General features: G+C 39.0%; 1 protein-coding gene across 2 annotated transcripts in view; it reads right to left on the bottom strand.

Annotated features, from left to right (window-relative positions):
- sntg2 (syntrophin, gamma 2) overlaps positions 1 to 26888 on the bottom strand; it is a 67973-nt gene that overhangs the window by 10497 nt on the left and 30588 nt on the right. For both annotated transcript variants that reach the window (XM_086094010.1, XM_086094011.1), the window contains exons 8-12: positions 24565 to 24644; positions 18287 to 18411; positions 8428 to 8557; positions 2489 to 2527; positions 1270 to 1386 (exon numbers count right to left, since the gene is read on the bottom strand). In XM_086094010.1, coding sequence (XP_085950136.1) covers positions 1270 to 1386; positions 2489 to 2527; positions 8428 to 8557; positions 18287 to 18411; positions 24565 to 24644 — 491 coding nt within the window. The remainder of the gene's footprint in view (positions 1 to 1269; positions 1387 to 2488; positions 2528 to 8427; positions 8558 to 18286; positions 18412 to 24564; positions 24645 to 26888) is intronic.

The raw sequence follows: 26888 nt of genomic DNA, 5'->3' as shown, positions 1-26888 counted from the left end.
GTGAAGCGGTTGGGATGAGGATCAGCACTTCCAAATCTGAGACCATGGTCCTCAGTCGGAAAAGGGTGGCGCGCCCTCTCCGGGTCAGGGATGAGGTCCTACCCCAAGTGGAGGAGTTCAAGTATCTTGGGGTCTTGTTCACGAGTGAGAATGGAGCAGGAGATCGACAGGCGGATCGGTGCTACGTCAGTGATGCGGTCTCTGTATCGGTCTGTTGTGATGAAGGAGGAGCTGAGCCAAAAGGCGAAGCTCTCGATTTACCGGTCAATCTACGTTTCCACCCTCACCTATGGTCACGAGCCGTGAGTCATAACCGAACGAACAAGATCCCGGATACAAGCAGCCAAAATGATTTTCCTCCGCAGGGTGTCCGGGCTCTCCCTTAGAGATAGCGTGAGAAGCTCGATCATCCGGGAGGGACTCAGGGTCGAGCCGCTACTCCTCCGTGTTGAGAGGAGCCAGTTGAGGTGGCTTGGGCATCTGGTTCGTAATTGATGAAGTACTGCTCTTTGTATTGACAAAATGTGACCTCCTAATCCAAATGTCATTACGCACAAGAAGAAAACTACTAATTGTAGACTAATGTCCTGTTTAAATTTGTGGAAATAATGTGAGTTGGAACTCATTGGCAGGCCTTACATCAACTGAAAATGTACCACCAACCTACTACAAACCAACAAACCAAAGTCAGACATGAAAGTCTCACAAAGTAAGCCACAAACTTAACTGTGATAGTCTTGTGTAACACACTACAAAGCAAGTAGTGCTACACAGAGGATTAAAAATAAGCAATAGATATGCAATTCTAAACAACTACCACCAAAGCATCGCTAAGTTAAAAAATGAAAAAAATCAACATTTAGGTTAATAGTACGGTGTCAACTGAGTGTACAGTACAGAAAAATACAGTAAATGGTAAATCCTCTCAACAGCATTGAACTGTCCTAGCCATGTATGCATTCTCTGTGATCATTGTGGTGCAGTCAAGCAGCGCAGTCAGAGCCAATCACAGATCACTAAGCAGCAGATTAAAACAGCTCCAGCACACACCTTAACAAGTAGCAGTGTGATGGCACAGGTTGTATTTTTTTTTTCACACTTTACATGTTATGGAAATGCAAAACAAATGCATGCATATCTTACTTACTGTTAGTTGAAAATTTCAGACCTTATAAAGGTAGTATAAAAATGTAAGCATGCACTTCAGTTCCATATTAACTGTTCGCGAAGTGTTTATCAAAAAAGCAAAAATGATTAAATATTGATTACCGGTGGACTTCTGTAGATATGAAAATATTGCCCTCTCAGTGCCAGGAACTTGAAAGTTGTTTTTGGAAAAGCATCCCGGCCCTCGGATTTTGCACAAGCCCAGCCCATGTGAACAATCTGTCGATGAAGAGGAGAACAAACTACTTATTTACTCAACCTTAGAGCATTAGACAATTATTAAGAGGAGGCCTTTTTAAACAATTGCTTATGATATTGTAAAATCAGGACACACAGCTGTTGATTGGTTGATAGAGAATTGTTATTTCTAAATTATGTTATAAACGGGATGGAACGTTTGGCTCAGCATTTTCTATTTGGGTGTTCATTTATCTTGGTTCCTGCCAATAGTGCAACAGTGCGAGTGGCACAAATTCTACATCACTTAAATTTTACAATTGCTAAACCTGCACAATTTTGTTTGTTTCATGCTTTATGTATTTGTAAGTTAATTGTTTATTTTGGTTTGTCTAAACAGGATAATCTCCACCTTTGTGGGCTTCTTGGAGACATTTCTGAATGGAAATTAAATAGAAAGGCTTTCAAATATATAGGCTAATAATATAAATGCTTTAAAATATATTTGTGTTTCATGTTACATGTAATCTTGCTATAATTTGACGTTTTACACACGAGCTGTTGAAACACAAACTATGTTAGGGTATATCAAACCAAACATACCACTTGATGTAAATAGGAAATAACTAGACAAAGTGCAATTTATGCAGAAATTGCGTGGGAATACTGAAAAGCTGAATGCTATTATCTGAAAGCTAAGAGTTGAATGCATGTGCTTATGAAGTAAATTGAAAGATAAATTACTGAAGTACTAAGTACTGTTCAGTATCCCCACAATTATAGCTACCTCAAAGAAGCAATAATTTTGGGGGGAGAAGTTGAAAATTGGACATTCTATTTATTTCATATTGTCAGTGCTTGTTGACAAACTGGGACACTATTTTATACAGCATTATTGAGAGCAAACTTTGTTAGTGCAAGATAACACTATATATATATATATATATGTATATATATATATATATATATATATATATATATATATATATATATATGCAACAAACAACATGTATGTACAAGTGCTACGTTTAACATGAGTAAATAACGAGTTTTCACCAAAAGTGAGCAAGCTTATGCCTGTTTACCATCCAATGTGAATGCAACAATTTCACTATTCATTTGTGGTAGGCCAGCGGTTGCATACCTGATCATCTGAAGAGCTGTACTTGTTAGCCAGCTTAATCTGTCACAAAAAGAGAATGATCATTTGTGAGAGAGAGAAATCCGCATTTGACATTCTTAATTAAAGCTATGATGAACATTACAAACCCATAAAACAATACTGAACTATATTTCAAAATATTTTTTTAACATACCTGAGTGGAGCTCTCATTAAACACAACAGATGGGAAACATGCAATAAAGTAATAATGATGATTTATAATGTGCTCCTCTTGATATGTTTTACATATTATAGGCTCTTAAAGATTATAAGAAACGTCGCAAATGTCAAAGAAACCAACATACAGTATTTAAAAAAATACATTTTAAAGATGATATTTTGCCTGTTGCTATTTCTTTCTTTCTTTCTTTCTTTCTTTCTTTCTTTCTTTCTTTCTTTCTTTCTTTCTTTCTATTTAGTTTTTTGTTATTACCAGAACAGAACAGCCACGTTTGTGACACTTACATTTAGTCATAATAAATGGCACAGATGATGCCAAATGTATCCCCATTGTTTCTAATTAGGGAATTGAAATGATTCACAAGTAATCTCACAAGTGTTGTCTTATTAATTTATTAAATCTTTTTTTTTTTTTTTTACAGAACAAAGCCTGCAGTTGCTAAGTCAGTGAGTATAGTTCACTTAACATTACAAAGAGAGAAACATCACACTTACTGGACTGCCTGAGATTTGCCTTTTTGTACACTCAACAAAAATATAAATGCATCACTTTTGTTTTTGCTCCCACATTGTATGAGATGAACTTAAAGATCTAAAACTTCTTCCACATACCCAATATTACCATTTCTCTCAAATATTGTTCACAAACCAGTTTAAATCTGTGAGAGTGAGCACTCCACCATTGCCTAAAGTTGCCTACAATAACAATTTGTTTATCATTTATGTAGAGAATCTACCTGCTCTAACACTTAATGACAACAACCATACATGAGATTTAAAAAAAAGTGGAATGGTCTAAGCTCACAGAGTGTGATTTGCAGTACTATCAATATTTAACAGAAATTAGCCTTGGGAATATAATTGCCTTATGTTTCACCGCAATGTTAATGCATGGTACTGGTCTGCCCAGCTCTATGCTGTCTGTTTTTCTTGTACCTGTAGTCAAGGATAAAACAGGGAAGATATCCAGTATGGACAACTGTAGACCTATTGCATTGGCCAATGTAATATCTAAGGTTTTGGATATAATTATGCTGGAGAGATTTTAACAACACGTTGTCATCGCTGATGAGCAGCTTGGCTTTAAAAGGAAACGTGGAACTAATATGTGTATCTATGCCCTGAAGGAGGCAGTGAGTAAATACAGGGACCAGAACTCCACTATGTTCCTGTGCTCCTTAGATGCCTCAAAGACATTTGACCGCATTAATCATGGTAAGCTTTTTGCAAAATTGCTACGAGGAGTTCCTCTTTACCTATTCTGTGTTTTACAGTTCTGGCACTCGCATCAAACAGTGCAGGTTAAATGGGGAACTGTAATATCGGATTCTTTCAATGTGACTAATGGGGTAAGACAGGGTCACCCATGCTTTTTAACCTGTATATGGACGATCTGTCTCAAAGGTTAAAACATTGTAAGACTGGCTGTATGGTGACGGAAAGGCTTTTAAACCACCTATTATATGCAGATGATCTAGTCATCATGTCACCTTATTCTGCAAGCCTTCAGCAGTTACTTAAGGTGTGTTCGGAATATGGTGACCAATTAAAAAAAGTATAGTAATGGTTGTGAGGTCTAAGAGAGCAACATAAGACAAAACTACTGTGTTTGATCCATCTGGTGGAGTACTTTCTGTGGTGGAGAAAGTAAAATATCTTGGTCACATCATTAGGAGTGATCTTTCTGATAATGATGACATTCAAAAGCAGTATTGTAAATTGTATGCACAGGCTGATATGCTGGTACGAAAGTGAAAATAGCTTTGTTTAATGCCTATTGCACACCACTCTACACTGCCCCCCTATGACGCTGGTATATACAGTTTAAATTGAGAAAGCTGCAAGTTGCATACAATGATTCTCTGAGGCTCCTGTTGAAGGTCCCTCGGTGGACAAGGGCCAGTCAGATGTTTGTGCAGAATAATGTACTCACATTGAAAGCTGTTATACGGAACTCTGTATATACATTTTTAATGAGACTTATGAACTCTGAAAATGAAATTTTATATGTTCTTATAAGAGGTTTCAGCCCGACGACAGCAATATTCAATAAAGGTTTGTATTTTTTTTAACATTTAATTATAATTAAACACATTTTCATCAACATGGCAAGATGTAATGGTATGATCGAGTATCAATAGTTGCAATGCCTTGTACTTGGACTCAGTCTGGAAAAAAATGGTATTGGTCCATCCCCAATTATTATTATTTATTATGATTATTAGAGTACATAATTTCATTGTAGTTTTGTCTTGCCAAATTCTCACAGAACCTTAATACTCAATGCACCGTAAATTGCAACCAATTATGTATAAGTTTGTTTATACAATGCACCCAAAAAATTCCACAAGGATAAAAAGATTTTTTTCAACAAACAATAGCGCAATGTTTAAATCTAATCATCATAAGCAATAGGTACAGGCACACAATAGACACCAAATGAGGTTTAGCCCCTGCCGTTTTTCTTCCTAAAAAACAAGTGATACTTCTTTTTTTTTCTTTTTCTTAATGATTTTTTTCTTTTTTTCTACACATTTACATTTCTGTTTTGGCACATTTGTAAAAACAAAACTGAAAATAGCTGGTCGAGAGATGACACTGTAAGCTGCTCCCCCACCCATGCCCTGTCTCTTCTCCAACAGTGTGCAAGGCTGCGATCACAGAAGCAGAGACATGTAGCTGCTTTTGTTTATGATGATTTTACACTTGAAAAAGTTAGCTTGTCATGCCAATGTGTACATATGAGATATGTCACTAGTGGATGTGTTTGGTTTAGCTAAGGCTGGGACACTATGTGGGAATGCCGTTAGATGTATTTTAATAGTTTGATGCATGCTATTGTCATATTTATGAATAAAATATGATGACATCCGCCACACTTATCAGAGGAGTGCAGGATCTGTCTCCGTGGGCTTCAATCAAATCGAACAAAATTGCGTTAGACCACCTGTGCCTCAGCTTTTAGCTAGTCTAAATTCTAGTCTACTTTCTGTCACCAAATTGTCAGGTGTGCCAGCAGCGTGTTATAGAAAACGGTCTCAGTCGATCAAATACCCCCAGACTTCCACTGCAGGAAAATGAAGATGAGCAGCTTTTATGCTGAGCATGTGCGCTTCTCTATGAAATTAGGGCCCACGGTGTCACAGCTTCTTTTTTCTTGCTAACCTTTTTGATAAACCCAGTGAATACTTTAGGAAAAAAATTCCTTGTGTGGCCAAATTAGTTGTAGAAATCTGTTGAACATTCAACAGTTCAGTGAGTTTAAGGGTACTCTAATAAATAAGTCAAAGTGGTCCTATTGTTTATTTATGATTAACTTACAAGAAGTGCTCTTTTTCTTAGTTGACACCCTGCCCCTCAAAATGTCTGTCCACATCCCTGATCAGCAGAGTGTAGACATGTAAAGGCAAATTTTAATGCACCGCACACAGCCATCACAACTGCTTTCTCTTAAGACTTTTCAAAAGAACATTAGAGAACAACAACAGCAGGCAGCTTCCATCATGCCCGATGTCACCCACAGAAGTAACGCGTGAGGGACCGAGGGAAAACTCCTGGCTTTTTCAAAATAGAAGGTCATTCAAACAAAAGATCAGCTCCTCCAAAGCCTCCACACAATTACATCCTGATTGGCCGTTTAGCAATCACATTCCACTGTCACAATTAGGTGACAAGGGCGTGAATTAATTGCCTGTTTAATAAAAAGGCAGCTGCGCAATCAGCATGTGACCACATATGTCCACATTCTTACATCAATGCGTCATCACATCAGTGTGATAATCAAAGTCAAATAAGAGGAAATCAGCTAGGAGTGTGCATGTTGAATGACTATTTAACAGCCATTAATTAGGTACAAAGACTCTCCATTATGGCAGCACAGGGGCTGAGCTGCCATTGTAACTCACTGAGTGCTTATCAGTGTCATCAATGAGTACTGTTCCAACCAGGTTTTCGCAGCCTATAGACCGCAATCGTGTGGAAAACATTATTTATTTTTATATAAACTGAGGGGCTGCTTATAGAAGGCCAAAGGAAGATTATTGCCGATTAATTAAATGACAAAAAAACAACAACACACATTCACTTACAGATGACATTATCAAACAATAGCTATTGGCATGGACCAGAACACAAAGTAAGATGCATGATCGGGGTTTAGAAATGACAAGAGTCAAAAACAAGACAAGATTACCGAATGAACAATACTGAGCTTTCTCAAGAGAGGAAAAAAACAAAAAAGAAATGACGAGAGTGTTTTTGGAGCCATTAATCCTGGTGAAATACAACACTGCTATTGATTCCATCTAAAAGGTAAAAATGTTATTCGATGAAAATGGAAGACACACATGTACAGTAGTTACCTCCATTCATAGATGCTGTCACTCATAAGTGGACATTCAAGAGCTAATGGCTGACTTCATTTCTGCTAACTAAAAAATATTTTTAACAAATATCAACAAATCTCAGGTTCAGCGTGTAATTGAATTTTCAGGCATGGGCCTTCAGTAGACTCTTAACTCATTCAAACCCAAAAACATATTAATCTGTTTTTTTAATACAATTGACATATGGAAAAGCTGAGAAGTAGGGAGTTGGGTGTAACACTTCATGTGATTGGCGGATCCAAGAAACATTTTGGGGAGTAACATGTATTTAGATGTTTCTGGGGTTGGTGAAAGACCCTGGTTGGTAACCCGGTGGGTAGTAGGTAATGTCTGGTCGGTGCTTGATTTCACTTTCCTTTCTTTTCTTTGATCCTTCCTCTGGTCTCCTGACAACCTCACGACTCAAGCTGGATTCTGAAGTATTCGGTTTAAGTGAACGGTATGGGATTTTTAATAGGTTTTAGGTGAACTAATGAATGCACACACACACGCACACACTCATCCACATACAAAATAAAAATTAATAATAAAAAAAAAAGGAGAGCAATGATGATGACATGTCAAATCGGTAAAATTACCGAATGAACAATACTGAGCTCTCCAGAAAAAAAGGGAAAAAAAAGAAAAGGAAAAAAAGGGAATGTTTTGGCCCTCTATGTTTAAAATCTATGTTAATAGTCAGATGAAGGGGAACATAATAGGCTTCTGAACAGTCAGAGTCAACATGTAGATGAACTCAATGTATCCGTGCATTAACAAGTAAGTGTCTTAATATTAAGTCTTATTAGAAATTGTAAGTTGTTTATATGCATTGCTGTTATGTACAAAAGCACAATGTTGTGCTTTTTTTAGCTTTTTTTTTTTACAATATTGTGACCTTTTTTTTTATATCGCCAACCTCCCCACAATGTCATGATAATTATCGTATCGTGACCTTCGTATCGTGATATCGTATCGTAATGTTTGGATATCGTTACATCCCTACGCATGACCATCGGCACCGTCATCAATGTACCTGCCATTGTGGCGGCAACGGGACTACAACACAAGACGTGCTCTGTCACGGTGTTTCCCGACTTGTCATATTTAGCTGGCCAAATCGAAATATGGTGAAGACAGATAGAGGGAAGACTTAGCAAAACGACGTCAAATGGCTTGGTTGTCAGCTATATGATGAAAAATAAATAAATCACCTTTGACAACTTTCTGTCAACGGCGAGATTGTTAATGTAAATCATCTTTATTACTGAAGATCACCTCTTGTACTAATTCTCATACCTTGGGTTTGTCTGTTCATTTTAATTTTTTATAGAGAAAATAAGAGATAAAGGTTCTTCAATGTATAAAAATACTTACATTCTCCAGGGTCAAGTCACTGATCTTTGTCGATATTGCTTGGAGCCAGTCTGTGGTTTCTGCTGCACTGCAAAATTGAAGAATATTGGGCCTGGCTGCATTCAAGGCTGAGACTTCAAAACAGTTCGACCTGGTGAAACACAGGGGTCAGAACAAAAGAGCAGCGCTGGAGAAGACTGAAAGCAGTACTGTTAGAGAGATGCAAAGACAGGTTGTTACTTCTGTCACTTTACATCAGATGGCGAATCATCGAAAAGTGATGCATTACAAAATGTTGGTTTGACTCCCAGTTTTTAATATCTAGCAATCTTTTGCATCTCAATACAACAGGAAATAAAATATGATGAATTTATTGATCCCACAGCAAGGAAAATCACAAGAGATGTGGACACTCGCCCACAAATTACATACACATATCAATCAATAGATAGAAAATCTATTTTCTATTACATATCTCAGCTGACAGGACAGACGATCAAAACTCTTGAATGTGTCTGGTGAATGACGAGAGCACGGCGTGGGGGAGGGTTACTGTCTCTCGATCGCATATTGTTTCTTTAGGAACGCTACGAGGCTTACCTTGCTTTCTTTATACGCGTTTCACATTGCTCGACAAGTCAGGTGTCTCCATAAACTACATCTAATTCTTAGCACGTTTTAAAAGCGAACCATAACAACATGCAATTACTCAGTTTGCTAAACTTCCCAATGGGGTAGATGCCATGCACTTCAGACTTCAGGGTTTTACACATCAGAGCCGTTTCCGGCCACTGCAAGCCGCGTTCCAACACTCGCACCCCCACCCCTGCGCCCCCCAACCGTGCGCTCCCGGCGATGAGCAGGGCATTTCAGCTATCTGAAATGCTTCGGACAACTGAGACAGACACACTACACACTCACACCCGTCAACGGGAACGCGCAACCGCCGGGCACAAAGGCGGAAGTGCAAGTACTGGGACACGGCCCACACGTCGCAAACCGGAAACGGAAATAAAGATGATGGGTGAAAACCCGGAAGTCGGAAGTCCCGCCTCCTCCGTGGCATATACTCTATTCAGCTGAACTAAACAGCTTTAGAAGTTACATCCATCTTCATTTGCGGTAGACACATAAGTTTCACATTTATACACAAAGAAAACATAACATAAATCACTTGGTGTCATTCAGCACACATACGGAGTCAATTTTGTCAATGTTGTGTAGAATTGAATAGAATTATAAGCGTGCTTTAAGTGGTGCAATGTCCATGGGGGTAATTCCGATTGTGACCGCTTGGGGTAACTCTTGTCACATGTACTTCCATGGAATGTGTTTGAAGACCATCTGATTTCAGCAAATCTAATTATGAGGTCTGGGAGCCATTTTGTCTGAGAAAAAGCTTCAGATCTCAATGGGAGGTGTGATAAGGTGTTAGAACCCTGGGGTCTGGGAGTTCTTGTTTGGCTTTTCAAAAACTTTTAATCCAATCACAGCGTCTGGAACTCCAGGGGTTCATTTCACAAAGCACGTTCAACAAACACCGAGACTAACCCTAAACAGCGAATTGACATACACTGAGAGAGGAAACTGCGTTTTTGGTTCCAGGGCAGCTGATTTGAGGTAGTTTTATCAACGCAGAGCAGATTCACCTGAAGTTACCACTACACTAAAAAGACCACATCAATGGAGCCCCAATTCGTGGAGTCACCATGGCAACGGGGAAGCAGAGCGTGGCGCCGCCCTCTGCTTCCGCGTTTTATTTTTTTTACCCCTCTCAAATTAAAATCTTAATGCCATAATATGGCGAATTTGAACATGTATTTAGAAAAAAAGTGCAACATCGCAGCAACTCCCCATAGAGGAAGGCGGCGTGGGAGAACGTTGCTGCTCGGGTCAATGCAGAAATTTAAATGTAGCCATTTGCGATCACAATAATACAATATTACAAGGGAAACCTCTTGAATGGTGGTTCATTAATTCTATTCATTTAGGTGCTATCTTGCGGGGAAGAAGCGCACTTGACTTAAGTTGAAATATAAAAACATTATTCAGAGGGGCGCGCTGTTGGGCAAGACGTGTTGGCAGTGGCTCCATTGAAATGTGACTATTTGATACTTTATCACTACATTTTTTCTCAATCTCTTTTTCTACGCAGCCTTTGTACTGCAGCATCCCACATTGGGTAATATTTTTCTGTTTTCGGGCACTTTTTGATTGCTACTCGAGGAAAAGTTGACAGCTAAACCAGGCCGCGGAAAGCACCGAGCGTCGCCTGAGCCGCATTCATCGGAGCAGACCGATGCTAATGCTAGCCTGTTGGCGAGCATGCGAGAGATGATGGACGAAATGCATACCGACATCCTCGGTAAGTTTGAGTCTACTATCTCGGCGGCTGTGAAAAGAGAGATTCTGGCAGCTTTGGAGTCTTTGAGAACAGGTTCACGGCATATGGCAAGACGATCGCTGACCTCGAGCGCTCGGCTAACGCGAATGACGCGGAGGTGTCTGATCTCCGGGCTAACGTTAGCAAGCTAACTACCGAAGTTGATTCTCTATCGAAGAAATGCGAGGACCTGGAGGGCCGGTCTAGATGGAGTAACATTTGTCTCGTGGGCCTACCTGAAGGCGTGGAGGGTCCTCGTCCCACTGAGTTTATTGTCCAGCTTCTACAAGACTTACTTGGACTTGAGGATAAACCGGTGCTGGTTCGGGCTCATTGCACCCTATGTGCTAGGCCAAAGGATGGTGAACCTTCTCGTCCACTAGTGGTTTGGGTGACTCCATTCCAAGTTCGAAACCCAATCCTCCGTCGCGCAGGGGAAGCGTCTCCTTTAAGTTATATGGGCAGAAAAATCTCGAGCTAACCAGACTTTACCCCAACGGTGGCTAAAAAACGAGCCACTTTCGCTACGGTAAAGAAGGAGTTCCATTCCTGCCCGAACGTCAAATTTGGTCTTCTTTACCTAGCGACTACGCATCACTTTACCATAGATGTGAGGATCCAGCATTGGCACTGAGCTTTGTGAGAAAAATTATTAAAAAAGGGGTAAATCCTGATTCTATATAGCAGGCATGGTTACCAAAGATCGTTGCCAATGTTAAGGACTACTATTCCCATTCACTTTGAATGCCTCATTATTATTCTACAAATGAGTAGTGCGTCTACGTTGATTCTTATCTTGTTTGCTTCTTTTTTTTTGTCGCTTTTTGTTTTTGCCTTGTTTGTTTTTAACTAACAGCCTGCAGCGATTTGTCTAGACGAACACCTCAGACCAAGATTGTTATCACTGCAAGTGCCATACCATTGTAAAATATTTCATTGTGGGATGCTGTTTTTTTTTCTTTCTTCTTTTTTCTTTCTTCTTTTTTCTTTACTTGTATAAATTATATAATTTTAAAAAAACAAAGATTGATGTTTAATTTTTGTGTTTTAGTTAATAGTGCATATGTTATGGTTTGATGTCAGAGATTTAAATTTTTGTCACAATTCCAACGCCTAAGTAATGGTAAGTTGGTGTTTGGGGTTACTTAGGCGCTCTTTAGCTATAAGAGGTGTTGTTTGCTTTAGGGGGGTGTATTGCGTGCATCCAATGAGGGGGATGCTTCTGGTAGAGTTTATGTGGGAGGGTGGGTTTTTGGGGGGTAAAGTGTTTTTTTTTCTTGTTTTTTTTACTTGTTGCAGATCAGTCAAGTTTCTTTTTTTTAAATCTTGGAACCAGGCTTTCTCTTTTGCATCTTATTGCTGTTATCTGACAATGACCGCGTCAATGGCGTCTAGCGGATGTTCTATTAAATTAATTAGCTTCAATTTTAATGGTCTTAGTAACCCAAATAAACGAAGTAAAATACTGCACCATCTCCACCATCTTGGTGCCTAGGTGATCTTCTTGCAAGAGATTCATCTCAAATTAAAAGACCATCCTAAATTGAGGAGGGGATGGATAGGTCAGACTTATCACTCCTCATTTCAAGGCAAATCACGGGGTGTGGCTATTTTACTGCATAAATCTTTGCCCTTTGTTCATTTCAGCACTCTATCCGACCCTTATGGTAGGTTTATTATAATTGCTGGCCAAATTCAAAACACTCGGGTGGTTTTGGCTAATATTTATGGTCCTAATTGTGATGATGATGATGTTTTTTTTTAAACGCCTTTTTCAAAATGTTCCTAATCTGTCACCTCACCACTTGATATTAGGTGGTGACTTCAATTGTTGGCTTAATCCTCTGCTGGACCGCTCTTCTCATAGGGCCTGTCTTCCCTCTAAGTCTGCTAAGATATTCCAGTCTTTTATGAAATAATTTGCTGTTACTGATGCCTGGCGCTTTCTTAACCGATCTAAAAGAGAAATATTTATTTTTCTCTCATGTTCACCACACTTTTACTCGCATCGATTATTTTTTGGTCGATGATAGATTACTCTCATCGCTGCATGCTTGTAAATATGATGCCTTTGTTATTTTGGACCATGCTCCCATCTCTATGGATATTTGTTTTAAAAATGTTACTTTTATGCGTGCGCCATGGCGTCTTAATACACGTTTTCTTCTAAATGAGGACTTTGTTAACTTTATTTTACAACGAATTGACTTTTTTGGGGGACGTTAACAAAACACCTGACATGTTAGCTTCAGTACTATGGGAGACCTTGAAAGCATGAGTGAGATTATTTCATACACAGCATATGAGAACAAACATAGAAAGGAGAAGCTGACTTGTTTGACACGGCGTATATCTGAAGTGGATGAGTTGTACGCCACTAGGAAAACCCCAGAGCTCTATTAAGAACGTCTCTGTCTACAAGCCGAATTTGATGCTTTGATGATGCACCGTACTACTGAACTCCTCCAAACCAGGTTTAAATTCTTTGAGCATGGGGATAAAGCCAGTAAATTATTAGCACATCCATTACATCAGACTTCAACATTTTATCAGATTCCCCAAATCCAAACAAATTCCGAGATTCCCACTACAAAATCCAGAGAAATCAATATGTTTAAGGAATTTTATGTGTCTCTCTATTCATCTGGTCAACTAGGCAATCCTGATTTTGACAAGTTAAAAAAAAAATTGACATTCCTTTGCTGGATCATTTGGCTGCAGAAAGGATGGAGGCGCCTATAACTATTGTTGAACTTGATATTGCAGTGTCATCGCTTCAATCTGGGAGGAGTCCACGGCCAGATTGTTTTGGCTGTGAGTTCTACAAAAAGTTCTGGTCTAAACTTGCCCCCTTATTATTGGATATGTTTACCGAATCATTTGCATCTGGCCACCTTCCTCAAACTCTGAATCAAGCATCAATTTCTCTTTTGTTAAAAAAAAGAGGCAAGGACCCATTGGTGTGCACTTCATATTGTCCAATTAGTTTATTGAATGTTGACTTTAAATTGCTGTCTAAATTACTGGCATTACACTTAGAATCTACCTTACACTCTATTATACCAAACAGGATTTATTCGGAACAGACATTCTTTCTCCAATCTGAGGTGTTTATTCGACGTGCTTTATAATGTTTCCTCTTATAACACCCATGAAGCAGTGATAGCACTGGATGCCGAAAAGGCGTTTGACAGGGTGGAGTGGGATTACCTCTTTTATGTCCTGGGAAGATTTAGTTTTAAAGACAATTTTGTCACATGGATTAAATTGCTTTATTCTGCTCCGCAAGCCTCAGTTAGGACAAACAAAATATTTCCTTCTCCATCGATCTACGAGACAAGGTTGTACCTTGAGTCCGTTATTGTCTGCCATTGCCATTGAACCACTTTCTATAGCCCTTCGGTCCAACCACCTTAACACAGGAATAGTCAGATATGGTATTCAGTTGAAAGTTTCTCTTTATGCAGATGACCTTCTTTTATATGTCTCTAACTTGTCCATTTCAATTCAACCCTTGCCACATTGAATTCATTTGGCAAAATATCTGGGTATAAATTAAATTTAAGCAAAAGTGAGATATTTCCTATAAATGCTGCTGCTAAGACTTTTCCCCTACAAAGATTTCCCTTTAAAGGTGCCTTACAGTTTTGTTTATCTTGGAATTCATGTTACACTTAAATTTGGGGACCTTTATAAAGCTAATTTTGCTCCCCTGTTGACTCGAATACAAGACGACTTTGAACGGTGGTCTCTGCTTAATTTATCTTTAGCTGCTCGTGTCACTGCGGTTAAGATGAATATACTCCCAAGGTTCTCCTATTTGTTTCAGTGCGTACCACTCTTTCTTCCTCAGTCATTTTCCCATAAATTAGATAGTTTGATTTAATCTTTCATATGGAACAAGAAGGTCCCTAGAATGCGCAAAGAATATCCACAAAAGCCAAAACCACTTGGGGGGCTGGCTCTACTGAACTTTAGGTTCTATTACTGGGCCTCTAACATTAGGGTTCTTAAATATTGGCTTCAATATGAGAATGTTGATTTTCTTCCGGCACGGATGGCAATAGAGGTGAGCTCCACACACCCAGTGACCTTGAAAGCTTTAATGCACTCTCCTATCCATTCCTCTACGGCACTCTATACTAAGAATGTGTTTGTCATGGCTACGCTTAGAATTTGGGTTCAGTTTAAGCGCTACTTTGGCTTACAGACTACTTCCATCCATGCTCCAGTGGCAGCTAACCATGTTTTTTCTTCCTCCCTTTTAGATAATACTTTCCTTGAGTGGACACGCTTTGGTATTAGTACTTTCAGAGATTTGTACATTAATAATATTTTTGCTTCTTTTCAGCAACTTTCAGACAAATTATCACTCCCAAAACATAATTTTTTTAGACACTTACAAGTCCGCAGCTTTGTCTGCAATACTTTTCCTAATTTTCTTCATTTACCTCCTGACAACTGCTTTGGATGGGTTTTTCCTACTTTTAAAGGCTCTATTTCGCGTATCTATAATATGATTTTTTTTGTTTGCGTTTAGAGTCGCTGAGCATAATTAAGTCACTCTGGGAGAAGGACCTGGGTCTGACAATTGCTGAGGTTAGTGGTCAGAGATTTTAAGACGGGTACATCAATCCTCTATCTGTGCAAGGCACAGTCTTATTCAATGTAAAATTGTACACCCTATCTATTACACTAAGATTTATGACAACGTAACCCCAACCTGTGATAGATGCCAACGGTCCCCTGCAAACTTAATTCATAGACTCTGGTTTTGTCTGTCCTTAAACAAATATTAGATGCATATTTTTTATACTTTATCGGTTGTGGTTGGTAAAAAAATGTAACCAAATGCTTTGAGTGCATTGTTTCGGGTTGCCCCCATTTGCCTTCCTTGCCTAAATCTAAAAAGGATGTGCGAGCTTTGGCCACTCTGCTAGTCAGGAGATTAATTGTAATTAACTGGAAATCTCAGTCGCCGCCTTGTCATACCCGCTGGATCAGAGAGATCCTTTACTTTCTTAAGTTAGAGAAAATCTGACTGTCCTTAATCGGCCGCTCTATTGAGTTTGGGAGCTTATGGGGTCCATTTCTGGCATTTGTCAAGAAGTCTGATTTGCAACTGCGATCTGACTGAGATGCTTTGTATATTAAAAAAAAATATTTTATTATTTTCTGTGATGGCGGTGGGGTCATTGCTATTGCTACTACTTTGATTTGAGATGCCAATTGCTTTCTGTATTGATTATTTTGACTTAACTGATCTGCCTGTTGGTGTTAGTGTTTGATTATTGTTGTTGTTGTTGTTTTTCCCTTTTTTTCTTTATTTGTGGTTGCTCCTCATACATTTCTTGATTTGTTATATTAATGTGATGACCACTGGGTTTTTTTTCATAAGAAAATGTGAACTTTGTAAATGTTTCTGATACTATTGTATTCACTCAAAAATGTAATAAAAGAAGTTGGGAAAAAAACATTATTCAAACGGTTATAAGAAAAAAATATATATATATGCTGCGATGTGAGCGCATGACAACGTACGGCTGGTAATGTTGCAAATGTAAGGACAAATTAAGTTGTGCATGTAGGTGATGGGACTGTGATGTGAAACGGTACCGCTCAAAAAGATAACTGGCCATAAATGCCAGCATATCTATGCGCGGTCTGATAGAAATCTCACGACGAATATTTAATTCCCTGTGCAATAATGCGGCACCTTCATCAATAGGGTCATTGTCAAAAGGACATGCCATGTTCGTGACAAAAGTAAACTTTACGCTCTAGACTATAGGCGTTACGCAAAAAGTCACCGCAGCGGACTAAATTAATGAAGAAAAGAAAGGTTGTGGGTGGCTGAAAGAAGGCGGGTACAGGGAAAAACTCAAGGTTCATTGTGAAAAACCTGCTACCGACCACGTTAGGTTCATAGACACTGTTACTACAGTAACTGACGAGAGCTTAAATGACCTTTTTATGAAACAGGCTAGAGTTATCGCTTTTTCTCTGGTTTCAGTTACCTTGCTTTTTGAAATGGGAATACAACATTCCAACAGCAAAAAAAATGGAAGAGGTCTAGCAATAATTGCTACAACAGTATCATATAAAATAGTGAACATGGTCAGAGCCAAACTTGAAGGTTATGAAAGCTATATCATAAAGATGCAAGTAAATTGAGTAGGGAGTTGTTTGCTCTTTTTATGAAAAAATTGCTGCTACAGCTGTTCCATGCTAATCTTTTCAAGGACCATCGTTGTTTCCTTACACCTCGAGGCCAACCTCACCTCAAAGATATTTGATTCAAAGGTTGAAGCTTGGTAAGATATTTGAAGATCTTATACATGTATTCTCACGGGTCCATCTGCATTCCAAGGTTACGCTAACAAGCAATTTCTACTCGTGCTGGTCATTTAATTAGGCACACATGCTCCCTCTCAAAAGAGATCCAGGATAAGACATTTTGTTTCTTTCTGTCGATTTCTTTCAATAGTTACATTAACGGCAATTGTGCACACTGGGGGACACAGAATTTTTGTTCTAGGGAACAGGACACTGCAACTTCTAAATCTTCCAGATTGTGGAGTATGTTGCATGTTATTGCAAAAGCGACCTAATTTTAAATCAGCACTCCTGCCCGGAACCTAAAAAAACACCTTGGTGGGCAGGAAAAAGCAAATTTGTAATCGCTAACAAGTCTAGACTAGAGTGGGACAAAGAGGCTTCATAAAGGTACTACTGCAATGCAAGAGATTGTACAGGAGTGAATCATCCACACAAGCCCGAAAAGACAGCCGGTAAAACTCTGTTTTATGATCAAGAGACTTGTTAACTGTGGGAGAGTTGACAGAAGCATTCGATGGGGCAGAGCAGTGGGTTACGCACAGTGCTTCACGTGGATTGAATTAACTCTCAAGTGTCCTGGGTGCTTGCATAATATTTTTGCTTGGTTTTAACAACAGTATGTCTAAAGGTAGGAAACTTGGTGTTCTGTAAATGATAAGTGGTGTCATGATAAAGATAAAGACATAAGATAAGGAGGCATTAGTGTGTCCCAATGTTCCAAGGAGCTAAGTTGTCTGGAGTTTTAGACCCCTGATAGAAGACTGATTTGGAGAGATATCATAATTTTAGAGAAAGAAAAAGAAAATTCCAAAATATAAAATGACAAGCATAGTACATATTCAGCAAGTTATGGGGTGGAATTGCATATCATTCTTGCGTGTCTTTTTGACTCGGCGATTGTACTCCCAAACAATAGGATAGATGCTTGGAGCAGTTAAAATTAACTTAAAAGAATATACATAGAGGGAAGAGCATTAAAGTCAAGTGCATGTTCTCTGTCACACCTTCTAAGTCGGAGCCTCAGCTGTGCTGACCTTTTAAGCTGTTTATGTCTGTGCATAGATATTGGCATTAACAAAAGTGCTTGCCAAGCCAACAACAGCACTGGCTCAACTATGCCCGTCAAAGGTGATTTATATCACGCTGGATTACCCTTACCTTAATTTATCCGTGCCAGATTTGCATCTGAAGACTCTGGCCATCAGCAAGGGCATGGAAATGGCATCCAGCCAGCGCTTCTCATACTTTGGTTCAATAGCTGAGAGTGAAGGAGGTGATGAAGCCTGGAAGAAATACATAAACAATGAGGTTCTTTAAGCCCTGGCAACGGCGCTTTATAGAACTTGTGCTTTTAAACTATGAATTGCGTACAAAAAGTTACAAGTCAAGAAATGTATAATGTATATACATTGTTTTGTACAGGTGCTTACTGTGTGCTTTGAATAGATACATTTAATAGCCATCGTTAAAAACGGTGACTTGTGTGTTATTTGGTTGCAACAATACAGGTGGGAGGGACAAAGTCTCATCTCACTGTTTAATGGCAACAATTCTGAATCAGGGCGAGAAGAATAAACATTCGTCAAGGAAAAGATGGACTTTCAAAAATAGGCAGATCCAATCTCATCAACAGTGTTTGTTTAAAAGGTAAGATTTATTACTTAGTAATGCACTTTTTATACTATACAAACAGAAATGCAGAATTCTTTGATTATCGGAAAGGCAGCTGACTAACACAATGCCAACCGCTATCTTGCCTTGAGGACAATGAATTGATTCTAATATTAATTTGTGCAATTGCAATGCCTTGATTTTAGTGAGTCTAGAACACAGTCATAGCCACGAACGCAAATGTACTGACAACTTGGTGGGATAGGGATATAATAATATCATATCATATAAATATAAATAAATTATTAAATGAAAGTGAATTTGGTTGGGCATGATTATTGATGTGTATTATGAGACGATAAGTTAAATTTGCTAGTTTGAGGGGGAAAATAGGTTTACTGTAAACATTTACATTGTTACACTGTTTGAACAATATTTTTTGTTGTTGTCTCTCAATACATTACATGTTTTTGAGTGTGTTTGTGTTATTTGAAGTGTGTTAATAGCATTTTAAAAACTAAATGACCACAAATATTGTAAAAACATGCCTAGGGAGTCTTACTTGAAAAATACCGGTACTTCTTGCCATCTTGAGTGAATGAGTTAATGAGGCAAAGAAGTGTACAGTAGCGCTAATGGTAGCCAAGAAGCGCTATAGTCAGGGGTGCACATAAGCAGCGCGCAGGTGCACGTGTGGTGAAAATACTCAGGTGTATGCCAGATCCTGTGTGCATTGTATTCCAAGTATAATGGAGCTTAGTCAGACCAGTCATTGTTTTTCACGGGTCCAATGAGCATGTGTTGAATTTGACTGACGCTTTGCACGACAAATTGGAGTCGGTGTGCGCCGTGTTGTTACTGCCGTATTTAATTTAATCTACGACCTGTTTGGCGTGAATACAAGTGGACCAGGAAAAGAAGGCAAGCGATGGGGGTGAGGACAGCTACAAGCCTTGAATGTTTTGTTATAATGCGGGAGTGCCGTAGAAAACTGTTTGCTTCTGCTTATCTGGGGTCGGGATGCGGAGGCAACAGCTTTAGGAGGGAAGCCCAGACTTCCTTCTCCCCAGCCACTTCAACCAGCTCCTCCGACGGGATCCAAGGCGTTCCTGGGCCAGCCGAAATACATAGTCTCTCTAGCCTGTCTTGGGTCGTCCCCGAGGCCTTACGCAAGCAATATGACATCTCGTTCATCCATCTGACTTTCACCAACACCATGGAAGTTCAAATAAGGTGCTGTACTGTAACGGCGGCCCAGAACTTCACTGGTAGCGCTCTTAAACCGGAGACGTGGTCACGGTGTGAGTTCGATCCCGCATTAGCAACCACCACTGACAGCTGTCCTATTCGGTGCCCTTTTTGTACTACCAGAGATCTTGCAATGGAGAGACTACAGCAAGCTTGTAATTATTCATAAAAGCACAACAGTGTATGTACATCATATAAGACATATTTAATACAATGAGCTTTTAATTACATGAGTAAATATTAGATCAGTTGGAAAACAACCTTTGTAGAGCCAAGGTACATATCGTACATTAAAGAAATCTCATGAATAACCGCCAAATAAAAATAAAAAGTATGAATGATGATATAATGGTCTTGTCTCAATTTAGTCATGAATATTCATACTCAGTGTGAAACCTGGACTTGTTTAATTGAACACAAAGCTGATATATTTGCAGGGAGCTATATGACTTATTCTGTTTAATGAATGGCAACTGTCGCTATACACGATTGGTGTATATATAGAAAAATATATTTCTAATTGATTAATACAGTGTAATTAATTAACTAAATTCAATTTATTTCAAAAATACACAGCAAGCAATATCAATGATTATATTAATACAGGAATGCTGTTAACATACAGTATATCCTGTGATTGTTCTTTGACTTTTAACCTAACTGCAGACTAAATAGGCAGTACAAATAAATTGCTTGTAACAAACAGCTATTCCATCCTCAAATAACCAAATGAATGAGGACATTCTAAAGGACAAAAAAATACATTTTATTTTATTCTGCCAATACAGATAGTAAGTGGCTGTATGCACCGAGTTAATATTTGTTGAAGTGCTTTTTTTTAATCAGGCCCTGAGTCACTTTTTCAAGGTTTTTTGTCCGAATTTTTTTATTGTTCCAGATAATTGCTCTTAAAATGTACTTTAATTATTTTTGCTGTAACATCATCACAATATCAGTGGCATAAAAAATTTATATTATCATTTAATTGTGATAGTTTTTGAGGAAAATTACTGCCCTGAATTTTTTTTTTATGGTGACAGGCCTACCCAGAAGCCAAAAACAGATGCCAAAAACACACATCTGGAACATACTAAGCGGTCCTTCCAGGAATTATGTCAGAACTGTCACATTACTGCATGTATATATAAATTTGTAACATTCGACATTAAATACCTGTACACCTTTTAAAAATCCCTAGTACTGGTAAATGGCTAGACAATATGACAAATTAAAAATTTTCCCCTCATCCCAGTAGAATTTTCTTAAGCAACAAAAAATTAGTTTTTTTTCTCGATAATTTATGGTAACACCATCTTCTTATTAGAATTGATATCAGACAAACACGCTGACACAAAACACCAAATGCTTCCAAAAGTAAATGTGAGATTGCCGCTAGTGCAAAAAAGTTCAAAAGTTCCAATGCACAATAAATTTGAAAATGCTTTGATGACAAGAAATATGTGGCATTTATATGCAAATCATGCACACTTAATGGCGAACAGCACTTTATCTAATGAGATAGAAGCTAAGGGATCAAATGAATGATGCATTAACATCAAACCGAGGAATTATTCCAGAAGCTAAAGATTATCTACTTCCATAAAATCCCACAATGCCTACAAACGTCAGTCACTATCATAATGGGTACAAGTAGTGCTCATCACAAAACAACAACATTGCCTGCCATCCCTGAATTTAAAAGAGCTCAACATAATCATCAGGGAACTACAAAATATGCAAAAATAAAATAAATAATACAATAAAAATAACCCGGAGGTGTACAACAATAAACGGTACTTCATTTATATGACGCGTTTTCATCTTACTAGGCCCTCAAATCGCTTAACATTTTGACGACTCATTCGCCTACTAATGACGCAGCATCAGGGGTTCAGTGTTTTGCTCAAAGATATTTTGACATGGCTAGGCTGGGATTGAACTCACACTTAGGGTTGCAAGACAACCACTCTACCACTGAGCCACGCCAACCAGAAGTGATGTTGAAACTAAGGTAGCACCTGCTAACATAGCGAGCCACAGCTATGGACTGACAGATTACTGAGAACGATACACCAGGGCAGTGAAAAGTCAACTTATCGTTGTTAACTCATTCAACCCCAAAAATGTGTAAACATGTATTTTTTAATACTTTGTCCTTCACTCCCCAAAACGTATTTACACGTTTTTTAATGTTTCTTTTATGCAAGAGCATACAGAAGGCTTTGATGCAGCTTCTGACATGAAGAGGTGGCCTAAGGCGATGGTAGTTATTAAAACAACCAGAGACAGTTCAAAAAGGAAAAAGTATTTGAATTTCCCTCCAGCAAGGACTGGATTTCGTTTTTACAACCCACAGGAAACACATACCTCAGCGCCTACCGAGACCTAAAAGCCTGTTTAGCAAGCAAACTAGCGATAAGACTGCTTATCAGTCCCCAGACCACTTTTATGGTCTGGTCTATCTACAGGAATCAGCCATATGTTTTTGGAAACAACGCCCCTTGGAAGTTATACGGTACAACAGTGCCCTTCAGCGGCCACTATCGGTATTATCCTCAAGAATCCTGAGGCTCGTAATTAATTTGAAGTCCACATAATTCGGGACATAAATGGACTCTATGACATCAAGTGACTTCTGTTGTTTATCCTTGTAAACAACTTGTATGTCTATCTCAAATTAATGATGTGTGTAACATCTGTAGCTACCTAAGTTTACCTAATTAGTAAGCTTAGCGGATTCAATAACTTTATGATCGCGGTAATGTTTGAAATGTGTTCAGAAGGATAAATGAAGCATCTGGCTTGTCAATTCTGATCAAAAAATTATCAAATGCTATCCCAAAAGCTTGGTCTCAGTTGACAAAGTTTGCTTCAAGCGCACGGAAGAGGCGGGACCTCCCCCGGGGCACAAGCTTAAAAGCCAGTGCGCGAAGGAACTTCCCCTTCTTCTTCGCTCTTCCTGCCCCATGAACTTCTCCTAACCATCACAAGAGACGTGGTCGCCGAACACGCTGAGAGCGACCACGTGGCTTCCTTCGTTGAGCCCTGGACTTGAGCCACAACGCGCGCCCCAAAGCATCACGCAAGGACTCACAACCACACTGCGTGTCCCAAAACGCGCGTGTCTGTTCCTGCCGAGACCTCGTGTCTCGGGTTCTTCGTGCCCCACCCCAATGGCGGCAGGCTGATGTGGTCCCCGTCCCGGCTCCACGGCAGGCTCTAGTCTCCGTCCCTGCTCCACGGCAGCCTCTAGTCCCCGTCCCGGCTCAAAGGCAGCCTCAAGTCCCTGCCCCGGCTCCACGGCAGCCTCTAGTTCCCGCCCCGGCTTCACGGCAGCTTCAAGTCCCTGCCCCGGCTCCACGGCAGCCTCAAGTCCCCGCCCCGGCTGTGTTTTTCCTTGTGTGTCTCCCTTGGTCTTGTTAAGTGTAATCCTGCCCTTCATCGTGTCAACTAATTAGTGCTCTCAGCCACTTGTGTTTTGCCCCAGGTGTGTCTTGTTGTGTCATTAGTGTGTGCGTGTATTTAGTCTCCTGTCTCCGTCGATTCATTGTCGTTTTCCTCTCGTCATGCTGCCAGTTTTTTGCCTTGTTGTCCTCCCCACGTTTTGTTTCACTTGCCATTTGGAGTTCGCTTTTGTTTTGTATAATTAAATTCTTCTTCTTTTTTTTTTTTACATCACCTCTGCCTCCTTGCCCTGCTTCCCTGCGTTTGGTTCCGCAACCACCACTACGCCCTAACATTGACAAAGGCCCTTGCATAAAGATTAGCATATGTATCTCCCACTGGTGATTGCATTGAAATGTCTGAAGGCCAAAGAGATACTGTAATCTTAACAGCTTTCATACTACTCATGATATTAATATGAAGTTTAGAGGCTGCGGTTTTATCTTTTAACTCAGAAGTATTGGCTTTAGAGAGAGAAAAACAACCAGAATTTGCATAATTTGTCCTCATCCACTTTCTTTGCCTATGATACGGATATGGGATATTTATTACATACATGACACAAAATTGAGTCGAAAAGCCACACAAACCCACACACACACACACACACAAAGTAACCATGTTACACCACCATTGAGCTCAGAAAATAAAACATCTACAAATTAAGGAATATATAATAATAATAATAATAATACTGCGTTAGGTTTATTTGGTGCTTTTTCTTTTTGCTTTCGCACACTCAAAGCACTTACAAATTAATTTTGGTTATTCAAGAAAGTAAATTCAATCTGAAAAGCCTTCAAGGACTATTGGTTGAGATCAGCTAACTGACGTGGCCATTATGGGGTAGGGCTGCTCGATTATGAAGAAAATATTAATCACGATTATTTTGGTAATAATAATAATAATAATTTTTATTAATTGCACAGCCCTATTATGGGGTATAAGATGTTTCTGTTGTCAGTAAAAGGATCTTTACCATAGTGTAAGAGTGCCATTGTGCTGTAGTATAATAACCACCTGCTAACCTGCAGGTCTGGTAACTGTAAATAACATTTGTGGAAATATTTGGACACTAGAAATACAGAATGTGAGAAATATTGCACATAGGAAATGACAGGCTCCTGTCTTACTGTGCCGCCATTTAACTGTGAGCTGCAGTCGAAGAGGGAGGAGGATTCACCACTGTGATCACCAGACGGCCCAGGAGAACCTGAGAAGAGGAGACGCCTTCATCACAATGTTCCTCAAGTCAAACGTTCAATTCCATCACAGGGTCATCGAAACATTTGTCACCATCCCGCAAATTCAATGCCAGACCATTCATCATGGATTCTGCCATTATATGCAATCATCACACTGAATGTGACATGCAAGAAGTGCAAGACCCCTGTTCATTTATTGACTTCAGTTGTGTTTTATAGACACGGTTTTATGCCCCACCAAGAGTTCAGTAACAGCTAGCCGAGCAGACAGCCAGCTATGTATTTTGCATTTGTCTTTTGCTTGCCACCAGGGGTGGGCTTTTAGGTAAATTAGGTCAAATCAGGCAATTGCCTGGGCCCTTGACATTTCCAAGCCTCACCCCCAATGTCTCACATAAACTCATTAAAAGTTTTCAATTTCAAGCAAATATAATCATTTTCGTCTTAATTCACTAAAAGCACACCAAAATGTTGATTCTATTGTAATCAAGTTAACGTCTTAAACGCCACAAAGGAAGTTATTTCTACTGTGCACGATGCAGTCGCAGTTATCTATCACCGCAAGGCAGCTCAAGCTAGTGTGCATGGATGTCAGTTGTTGGAAAAGTCAAGAAAAACAATTTGTTTTCTTTTTGTTATTTTGTGTGAAATACACAGGCAAAAACTGTGTTAAACAGTTCAAGATGGAACAAGCATTACTAACAGTTGTGAAACTAAAATATCTCGTTGTCCTCTTATGGAATCAGGTTGCTTATAGGCTACAAACGTTTGTTTTTTTATCCTCCCTCAGTCAGAGACGTTAAGCCACATTATTCTCGAAAGTCTATGACGTAAGATGTGGTGTGCCTCAAGGTTCAATTTGAAGTCCTTTATTGTTCATCTTATATGTGTGCCCTCTTTGCTGCACGGAGTGAACATCTACAGCTACGCGGACATGGTCTGGTCAAGGTGCAGATGGCTCTTTGAGATGGTCTTTCCTCACCTGGATGCTCTTTTCCCAGCCTCAGGGTTACTAGGTCATTTTGAACTAGTATAAATGTGTGTGTGAGTGTGTTATGGAAGGGGTTGATTCATGCAAAACACTTTGAGTTGCAGTTTATGTATGAAAAGTGCTACACAAATATTGATTGATTGTTCTTGGGACCAAAATAAGAACAAAGCTGACCAATGCTGACATAATTAACCAACTGAAGGTTTATCAATCAACCTTCAGTTTGAGAATTCAAACAAAGCGGTAGAGGTACATCACTAATTATTCACCTGAAAATAATCTATTATATTATGAGGCAGAGAACAGAGGAGCAACTTTCAGATTTGCAGTGACAGATAATGAGCAGTGAACAGTCTGCTACACAAACTGTTGAAAGACTGTTCAGGCAAGACAGCTTTATCTATATACTGTGGGGCATTTCATACACATCAATGTGCTTCACATAATTAAAAGTACAGCATTTAACATACAACATTAAGTCCATGTGTATGCACTAGGGGTGTCAAAATTAGTGCTTTAATTTTGAGTTCATTTAAAGTTCCTTTAACGCCACTCTTTTTTTTTTAAACACGCGATTAATGACCGCCCCTTACTTGGGAAGCCTTTACTGGGGAATTCCAGGTGCAATGGAGCAGACAGGTCCACGTCAGAATGTAGCAGTAATTCATTTAATAATAATGCATATATTTGTGGAGTCTGGAGTGAAGTTGTATCTTACAATTTTAAAAATGTGCAGAATTTCACAAGTTACTTCATGTTAAAGATTAGATAGCGATTATATGAAAAGAAAAATACACTGGACTGTCACCAACATCTTACAAATGCAATTATGCCATCTAGTGGCAGAAAAAGGACCTCAACACAAATCAATATTACACTTGTTTCAGTACAGTACATCTTTTTAATTTTAACTCACTTTTAGGAATTATTTAAAAAAAAATACTGTATCAGTGACTAAAAGATGCAGCCATAGTTCTATAACTTAAACATTTTTTAAATATTTTATTGTACATTTTATTGTACATTTAGAACAGATAAAATGTGCGATGAATTGTGAGTTAACTATTGAAGTCATGCAATTAATTATGATTAAACATTTTGATTGCCTGACACCCCTAGTATGCACCATACTAAGTAAATGCTGCTTCACCATGTTTGCTTTTAACTCTGAGCTCCACTAATTGACTTCAGTCTGCAGATCTCAGTCATATTGTCAAGTCAAGTCATCTTTATTTATATAGCGCTTCCAAACGGACGTAGC

Source organism: Leptonotus elevatus, chromosome 14 (assembly GCF_054856555.1).
Source record: "Leptonotus elevatus isolate MCC_2025b chromosome 14, RoL_Lele_1.0, whole genome shotgun sequence".
Taxonomy (NCBI): Eukaryota; Metazoa; Chordata; class Actinopteri; order Syngnathiformes; family Syngnathidae; genus Leptonotus; species Leptonotus elevatus.
This window is presented reverse-complemented; position numbering and strand designations above follow the sequence as displayed.